We start from the raw sequence: 9,157 nt of genomic DNA on the forward strand, positions 1-9,157 counted from the left end.
GGCTGAGCAAGGCTTTGGGGGCAGGGTTGGTGCATGGCCCTGTGCCTGGTCCCCGGTGTCTGTGCAAAGAAGGGAGCACAGAGCAAGCCCAGGGAGCCCAGCAGGGGTATAGCTGTGAGAAGGGCCCCGGTGCCGTGCACACTGCTCCATGCAGTGCGCACGGCAAGCCTGTTTCTCGTGTTGGCACCGGTGAAAAACAAAGTAGTTATGGTAAAGTGGGAAACTGGGCATTTCCTCCCCATGCCCTCAATTTGGGGGAGCACCTGGTCTGTCCTGAGCAACACCCATCCCCAGGCACGTGGACAGTGGCCCTGGGGGACATGGCGGTGCCGCGGGGGGCTGCGGCGCTGGGTGCGGGGTGGGGGGCGATGGAGCTGGTCCCCGGGCGTTGCCGCGGCAGCGTTCGTATCATCGCGGCGCCGCGGGATTCCAGGCAGTTGCCGGCGGAGGCTGGAGCGGTGCTGCCGGGCGCCCGGGGTCTGCACAGACGGGTAAGTCGGCTGCGGAGAGCGCTGCCCCTCTTGTGCCCCCGCCTGAGGCAATGCGGGTGTCGAGAGGAGGCCTCTTGCCCCAGGGGTTGTCAGAGTCAGACGTGAAAGAGCCGCGGGGCCGGCGCCCTCCTGCTCCTGGACGAGGTGTCCCAGGGGGACGCGGCCCGACGGGGTGGGATTTGCACCAGCCCCACCAGCGATGGGACCGGGAAGGGCAGTGGGACCCGATCCTGCAGGTTGTGTTCAGCCAAGAGCGGGCACCAGGTCTGCGCCTTTCCCTCGGGGGTGGTTTGTGCCTGTGTAAAGCCCGGAGGGAGGAAACGGAGCCGAGCCCGGCCGAGCTGCCCCAGCCCAGACACCTGGAGATGGGGTTTCTCCTCCTTTTTAATGAAGGGGAGAATTGAAGAACAAACCCATACCGATTAATTTATTCCTTGAAATCACAGTCCAGGGGGAAGAGTAAGTATTTCCTCCATGTTCATGTGATTTTAATGTCCCGTCTTGTTTCTGTTAGTAATCATCAGGCGCCGTTTGGAGAGCGACAGCAGAACCGGTTTCGTGGAGGATTTCGCTCTGCGATCTCTCAGCCCGGAGTGAGCAGGTCAGGATCGGTCCTTGGGCAACGCTGCCGGAGACGCCGGCAGGGGTCGAGCTGGGAGGGGAGCGAGGGGCTCTTGTGCTTTCAGGCCTGTGGCCCGCGTCCAGAGAAAGTGCAACGCATCAAGACGGAGCCGACAGGACCCTGCCCTTGGCGTGAGGGGCTGAGTAACGCTCCCTGCAGTCATGTGTGTAGGGTGCAGGAGCTGGGCATGCTCTGGATGCCACCCCCTGCTGAGGCCATGATGAGAAATGTTTCTCCTTTAACTCTGCATGTTTTATCTCCAATCCAGAACATCATTTCTCACACCGGTGTTGTACCTCTTCCCAAAGCTACCTGGGACAGGGCTCCCCTCCCCGCCAGGATGGCTGGAGCGCGGTGCACAGCCAGTGTGGACTGGACCCCGGTTACAATCCACTTAGAGCCACCAGTCTTGATGGCGCAGAGCAGGACACTTGGTCTTTCCTGGGCACCAACACGCATGGAGTAAAGCTGCAGGCACAAGCCAGTAGCGCCTGTGATGTGGAACAAGGCCAGCGCAGGGTGGCAGGAGTTTCTGTTGGGTGGCAGGAAAGGGCCAGGAAGAGAAGATCAGGGAAGAAGAGGGGTCCTGGCATGGGCAAACAGAGAGGGGAATAGGCGGGGGGGAGGAGAGGTGTAGTTTTGTTTTGGGGGAAGAGGCTGTGCAAAAGGATGGCTTCCAACAGGATGGCATAGTCCCTTTCAGGGGTAGGCGTCCCCCCATCGACGGCAGCGACTGCAGCTTGAGGCGGCGAGGGACATCCATCGGAGGAGAGGCAGGAGACCTTAGTCCAGAGCCGGAGGGAGGAGTGCGGCGTCACCAGGGCCTGTGAGCACCCGCCCAGCAGCGCTCCATCCCCCAGGGCAGGTGAGGGGCCTGCAGCGCCGTGGGGGCTTCCCGTCTCTGTGCAGGAACTGTAGAAACGGGCAGAAAATCCAGCCCCTGCAATGTGGGCACTCAGCCCCTGGTGCTCCCTCACACCACTTCCAGCGGGTTGGAGACATCCCCAGGTGCTGAAGCTCCCCACCCCTCCCAGCCCAGCCACTGCTGCCCAGACTGAGCGTGCAGGGAGCCCCAAGCCGTGGCGCTGCTGGGCTCCTGCAGGTCCCAGGCAAATGGCCCCTGTCCTCCTCTCCTTGGCATTCCCAAATGCATGGGCACTCAGCCCATGGCCAGTCACGTGGGGTGAGAGGGGAGTAGAGGAGCAGGGAGCTGTGTGTCCAAACCAGCTGCAGGTCTTGGACCCTACGACAAGGGCTCTCCCCACCTGCCAACCCTAGTGCCAGGGAGGCTGTGGATATGGCTGTAACCCAGGGTTCACCTGCCTGTGTCTTGGATGAGCAGAGGAGGGGGTGGATACGTGTGAAGGGGATGCTTTGAACCCCAGTGATAATTGCCCCTGTTGGGTGCCAGGATGGACAGGCTGCGGCAGGTGCTCAGGAGGAGGTCGGCCAAGGTGCTCTCCATGGGAGAGGAGAGCAGCAGGGAGCCTGGGCAGGAGGAGCGGGGCCCCACCTGCCGTGATGAGGAGGGGCCCATCAGGGCAAGGAGGTGGCTGTGCCCCATCTGCTGCCGAAGTAAACTGGCAGCTCCCAGCGGCAGGGGAAAGGAGGGAAAGAAATCAGCCACCTCCAAGTCCAGATGGAGGTGGCCATGGGTGCACCTGGGCAGGCGGGAGCCAGCGCCATCACAGCTCCCGGCACCCGAAGAGCCGTGCAGCTCCCCTCCTGGGTCATGGGGCAGCCTGGAGCCCGGCCCTGCAGCCCCGCAGCAGGAGGCAGCCCCGTGCCAAGCCGGGGACGAGGGCCCAGCTGCCCTGGGGCAGGAGCTGAGCCAGGCCCACAGCAGCCCCTGCCTGAGCCGCAGCTCCTCCTGGGATGACTGGCACACGTCCCAGGAGTCCGGGAGCACCAGCCCCAGCACCAGCTCCTCCTCCTCCTCCTCCTCGGACTCTGAAAAGTCCCAAGAGGCCCAAAGCACCAGCACGAGCAGCAGCTCCTCCTCGGAGGACAGCGATAGCTCAGAGGAGTCCAACACCACCAGTTCGACCAGCAGCTCCTCCTCGGAGGACTCCAGTAGCTCCCTGGAGTCTGGGACCAGCCCGGCCCCCGGTGCCACCTGCACAGGTGAGGGGAGCCGCTGGGGCCAGAGGTCTCAGCACCTTTCACTAAGCGAGGCCACTTGGACCCTCCATGGGGCCGGGCAGGGGCATCCTGGCCAAGGTGAGGGGGCTGAGCCGCACACCTCCCTGGCACGTCCTGGGGCAGACAGGGGACCCTAGTGCTGGTGGTGGGAGCACGACACCATCTCTTCCCCCGACACCCACTTCCCTTCCCCTCAGGGGCACACGAGTGACCTCTCCCCTTTCCTCCGTGTGCAGTGATTCCCAGCCCAGCCGGCGAGGAGCTGGAGGAAGAGGAGGAGGAAGAGGAGGAGGAGGAGGAGGAGGAAGATGGAAGGTCCCCGGAAGAAGCTGCCCTCCTCCTTGTGAAGAAACTCCTGCAGGACCCCGGGGAGGTATGAAACTGCCCCAGCGGAGCCGGCACCCAGTCAGTCTTCCATTCCCCCATGCGGCCCATGGCAGGAGGTCACCCCCTGGGACCCAGAGCCCGCAAGGGAGCCCCGGGGCGCTGCTCGAGGTGGGTGTTTGTGAAGCCCCAGCTGGGTCCCTCCCTCCACGGACACTGCCCTGCTCTTTACAACACCTGCCCCGAGGAGATGCATCTCAGCTCCGTGGGGGCAGAGGAGGCCTGAGTCCCACAGGGGGCTTGCGGAGGAGCAGGAGGCTCCTGGCTAAGAGCCTGCTTTAGCCCTGGTCTCGCTCCTGGTAGATGCTGGACGGGAAGGACAGGCAGCGCTTCCTGCTGGCCATCATCAGCCTGACCATCGCCGCGGACCAGAGCAGAGAGGTGGCTGTGGAGCTGGAGGACCTGAAAGCGGCCGTGCTGGAGAGGATCGTGGTGAGTAGCACGGGATGGTGTGGGGAGAGGGAAGGAGAGGAAATGTTGTCTCGTGAGACCAGGAAGGAGGGGAGAGGTGGAGCGGGATAAGAGAGAGAATGGCAGGCGCGCCTTTTCCTGGGCATGACATGGGGGTACTAGATGAGGGAGATAGTGGTCGATTCCTGACCTGGATGTTGAGCGTTGGGCAATCCTGCATCTGGAGGGCAGGGGAGGGTGGGATCAGGAGAGGTTTGAGTGCCATGCTTGCAAGGCCGTGGGAGGCAGAGGGCCAGCCCAGCTGGGTGGGTGGGAGGGGGCTGGTTGGGATCCTGCTGCCTGCGCCTGCAGCACTGGGTGGTCTCCCGTGGGGGATGTGGCTGATCCTTACCTCCCCGTCCCCTTTGGGGCTCACAGGACCTGATGGAGACCATCTCAGTGGAGGGCGACCGAAAACACATCCTGGCGTACAGCATAGACGCCATCCGCTGCCTCAGGTACAGGGACCTCTGCCTGACTCTCCTGACTTTGCTGTGGGCCAGGGGGATCCCCACTGCTCAGGCCCAGCTTTCCAGGCTGTTTCCTGCCCACCCCAGTGCCACCGCCGCCCCACATAGCTCAATCTGACGCAGGCTCCTCTCTCCTCACAGCGACCCGAAGCTCAGCCTGGAGCCAGCGCTGGAGTCGCGCCTCCTGCGGGCCGCCGTGGAGAAGAGCTTCCTGGCCATAGGGCGTGAAACCCATCGAAACCAGGTAGGTGCCCCTGCCACTGCCAGGTCCCACAAGCCACCCCTGGCAGGAGTGGCCCCAGGCTCCGTGGCACTGACCCTCGGGTCTGCCTCCCCTTTCAGGTCGTGCAGCGACTGTACGAGGAGTACCTGGAGGGCCTGCTGTGCTGCGTCTTGTCCAGCGCCCCCAGCCTGGGCAAGCTCTACTCCATCTGGGAGGTGAGCACCGTGCAGAGGGGCTGGGCTCGGGCCGGGACAGCTCCTGCCCTGTGCACTGCAGCAAGCCTCTCTCAAAGCAGAAGGAAGATGGTCAAGCCCGAGCTTGAAACCTGGGTCCTGAGGAGGAGGACCCCAAGGCTGCTGGGTTCAGCAGGGCATGTGCCCTCATCTTAACATCTTCCTCCCACAGCACTTTACATCGTGGACTGAGGCGCCGGATGCCCAGCACCGTGCACTGGGCATGAAGATCATGACCGGCGCTATTGCCTTTGCTGTGCAGCTCCTCCCACAATTTGAGGTCAGTGAGCCCCTTCCTTCCCCAGTGTCCTGGTCCCCTGCCTTTGCCAGGGCCCTCCTGGGAGAGTGGGGTCAAAGCTGGACAAGGAGCTTCACTCCAGGGCTTTGCTTCTGCCTTAGTGGTGCCCCTGACTCTTTACGGGTCTCTTTTCCATGGCCTGCTCTGGGCATGGTCAGCCCTGGACATGGGGCCTACTAGCCCTGGAGCATGAGGCACGGGGAGTGATCCTGGGGCCCCGAGCAAGTCCCTGGGCTGCAGGTTCCCATGGGAAGAGAGGGCTGTCATGCTCTGGCACTGTGGTCTCTGCCTTCCTGCCCTCCTGCTGGGTAATGCGGAGAGGTGGAGAGAGAGAACTGTGCCTGGGGATGTATTGGGGAAGGAAGGTGGGACATGCATGAACTGCCTGATCCTCTCCCCCTGCTTAGGGCTCCCCTGACATACTGGAGGTGGGGGACATGGCAGCCCGCCTGGGTCTGTCCATCAACGACCCGGAGGAGACCATCAGCTGCGAGGCCAGGGCGTGCATGTATTTGCTCGCTCAAATCCTCCTTCATCAGAGGGGTAAGGAGACCCAGCTGGAGTACAAGGCTCCGATGCCAGCAGTTTCCCTCCAAAAGCCTGGTCCTAGGTGCTGGGCCAGACGCTTTGTCTCCATCTGTCCATTCCCAACCTGGGAACAACTCAGGGTGTCGGCGTTAATGATTTGGGCCTCTTCACCTCAGCGCCGAGCTGTGGTACTGCAGCCTGTGCTAATGCACCCATCCTGGGTGTCTCATGCGGGAACCAGGGAGCCCATCCCCAGGCCCCCAGCCCAGACTGGTCCCAGGACACGTGGTGTCCATTGACTCCTGCAGAACAATGACCTTCCTGCTGGGGCCCTGCCCTTCATGGTGCCAGAAGGGCAGCCAGAGCCCCACTGGGTGGACATTGAGCACCAAAGCTAGGATGGCAGCTCAGAGCCATGTGTCTCCACTTGTCCTAGGCCAAGACATGCGAGGGGCAGAGGAGCTGCGGTGCAAGCGCCAGAACGATCAGAGCCAGGTCCAGAAGTACAGGGACCTGGCGAGAGTGGGAGAGGTGAGGCTGGTGTGTGTGATGAAGGGGTTCGGAGAAAGGCTTGGTGCTTGTCTCCAGCTGGCAGGGGTCTTCCTGCGGTGGGTTACAGCCTTGCAAGTGTCCAGGGCAATGTGGTGCCAGCGCCAGAGATGGAGCCTGTGTGTGGGTTGTAGCCAGCCTTGTGTTCTCCTGTTTCAGGGGCTGAGAAAGATCTTGCTGGAGGAGCAAAGGAGAGCTTTCCTGCAGAGGGCCCTTCATGCAGTTCGCAATGGACCGATGCACATCAGCCAAGCTGGGCTGGTTTTCCTGTATGCAATCTTGGGGGAAGCCGGCCGCTTGATGGGGCACAAGGTCAGCAGCCACGTTGGGGAGTGCGGGGAGGGAGGAGAGTGAGCTCACGGCCCCTCGGCTCTGTTCCACGTAAAGTTGCTGTCGTCCCATCACGACCTGTTGTGTGGGGACAATATGGAGCAGAGAGAGGTCACTACACACCGGAGTCTGAGCTCTAGCTCACGGTGGGGTCCATTTGTACTTCGCAGACTAACTCAATGAGTGACCTGCCCTTGTCTGTAAGGTGCAAATCTCCCTTGCCTTCTGAGCAAACTGGCCTTGAGGAGAACGGGAGGCCTGCCAAGTGCCTTGGAGAAAGGAATGAATTAATCTGCCTAGGCAGGATGGCACCAGCCTGTCCTTTGCACATGTCATGCCCCTGAGGGTCAAGGTCTCTTGCCAGGCCCAAAGATACACAGCGTGTTCCCTCAGGACAAGCTTCCCATTCCCAGTCTGCAGTCAGGAGTCTTTAGGAGGTGCACAGGTCCCCGCATGGCTCCATTTCTTCTCCTGCCCACGATCCTGTGCTTGCTCTAGGGAGAACGGAGGATTCAGGCACTTGGCGCTGCTGATCTGCCCCATTGCCCAGAGCTGCCACCCTCTGTCTTTACCGCGATTCTCAGAAAAATGTTGCTCAAGGAACCTGCCCCCCATTTCCCTGAGCTGTTGCCAAGACCCCTTGGTTTCAGTCCAATCCCTGCCCCATGACCCCTCCCCACATCCCCTGTCCTTTCTGGGTGTAGGACAGGCTATGACCAGCTCTTGTACCTCTGCAGGAGAAAGAAATCCCCATCAGGGTCCTGAATAAGGTCTTCATTATCACCTACCTGAAGGAGCTGCCTAAAGATCTGCAAGGGCACAGCCTGCTGGTCACCTCCTCCAGCGCCATCGCCTCTCTCCAGCCGCCCACACTTGCTCCTGCAGGTACTGTCCTGTCCCCTCTGCCGCTGGGGAGCAGGGAGCAGTGGGAAGGGAGGGGGAGGCTCTTGGCACTAACACAAACCTGCTCCCTGCCGCGTGTGGGCAATTCTCCCCTCTGCCCTACAGAGTCCTGTCCTAGTATCCGTCCTCCGCAGGTCTTTCCTTTCTTTCCTCTCAATGGCAGGAGCCTTTCCTCGTGCCCTGCTGCCCCCGGGTAAACCTGCCCTCTGCCCCGGGTGGCATGGGTGGGCCTGCAGGGTGTTGCCATCTTTCATGAAGGAGCCCCGGGACCTGTCCCAAGTGGCTGAGCCACCCCAGGACAGGGGGGACCCTCTGCCTCCTGTTAAAGGCTGCTGTCACTCCCACAGTCGGAGACCTGCTTTCCCTTGCTTGTAGCTCTCTCAGCCATGGTCTTTTTGGGGCTGGGGTTGTCCATTCAGAGCATCTACCTCATCTTGAACGTGGCTGGGCAGTGATGCCTAAAGATGTTCAGCTTCTTCCAGGCAGGAGGCTAAGCACCATCTATTTTTTTTCCCCTCATTCAAATGTTCAGGCCTTTGTGTCCTGGGAAAGCTCCCAGTCCCCACTTCCTCACATCGCAGCCTTGTATCATGGTCCCAATGCATGGATTTAATCTTCTGCTGCTTTTTCTTACGCTGCGTAGCAACACCTGCAGACCACCTCAACCCTGACAGCACCTCCATGAGAGAAGATGACCTCCCCAACCTCACCGGGAGCCCGATGGCTACAGAGAAAAGCTGCAACAGCGCTGAAGCCACCACACACGTCACCGACTGACAAGTCATCATCCAGTCTGAGCCGTCCGCCACAGCCAAGTCAGCCTCTGCAAGAGGAGCAGCCTGAGAAACCCTCGTGGTGAAGAACTTGAATATCTTCCAGACCAGCTCTGCAAAGGGCTGGGGAAAGACCAGGCACCATGAGTTTGTAGTGCCCAGGTTGCCAAGTGGAGGATGCTCTTGTTGTGTGGATGGCATTTTGTGACCCCTGCCTCAGGGCTTTGGCCGGTCGCCATTTGGGGCCAGGAAGGAATTTTTTCCCCCTTCATTTATGGAACCAACTTCGGGGGGTTTTTCGCCTTCCTCTGAGGCATCGGGACATAATCAGACCATCCCGGCGTCTGTTGTGTTAGTAGCCTGTCCTTGAATCCATCGAGAGCCATTCAGGGAGTGAAGAGAGCAAAGGCATAAACCATGTGCACTGTTGAACATAGATTTAGTGTAATGTGTCATGTTGAACATAGATGTTATAGAAACTAAGAGGAGATGTAGGATAATAAAGTTAAGCTTTAGTTTTCTTTTCTTATAAGTGTTGGTGTTCGTCTCAAATTCCTGTGTGAAATACAAGCTCATGACATACAAGGTAAGAAAGAAGACAAGATGATCCATTGCTGTAGAGAACAGGGTCTACAACACACAGGAGAAACCTGGCATGTTTAGCTCAGAAAGTCAAGGTCGAGCTGCCTGAGAAACTGCTAATACTGTTCAATGGGAAACCACCTTTATTCCTCAACAAGTCAACATTGGGTGGTCAGGAA

General features: G+C 60.3%; 1 protein-coding gene across 1 annotated transcript; it reads left to right on the forward strand.

Annotated features, from left to right (window-relative positions):
* The first annotated feature begins 1,760 nt into the window (after positions 1–1,760).
* LOC132243719 (uncharacterized) lies at positions 1,761–8,928 on the forward strand. Its single transcript, XM_059714113.1, has 13 exons — positions 1,761–1,978; positions 2,525–3,237; positions 3,492–3,628; positions 3,943–4,071; positions 4,468–4,547; positions 4,701–4,803; positions 4,902–4,997; positions 5,188–5,295; positions 5,721–5,856; positions 6,278–6,372; positions 6,550–6,702; positions 7,458–7,605; positions 8,267–8,928. Exons 2-13 carry the CDS (start codon positions 2,526–2,528, stop codon positions 8,398–8,400), a joined length of 2,031 nt encoding a protein of 676 aa, XP_059570096.1. The 5' UTR covers positions 1,761–1,978; position 2,525; the 3' UTR covers positions 8,401–8,928.
* The last annotated feature ends 229 nt before the right edge of the window (positions 8,929–9,157 follow it).

This window comes from Alligator mississippiensis, chromosome 11 (genome assembly GCF_030867095.1).
Source record: "Alligator mississippiensis isolate rAllMis1 chromosome 11, rAllMis1, whole genome shotgun sequence".
Lineage (NCBI taxonomy): Eukaryota > Metazoa > Chordata > Crocodylia > Alligatoridae > Alligator > Alligator mississippiensis.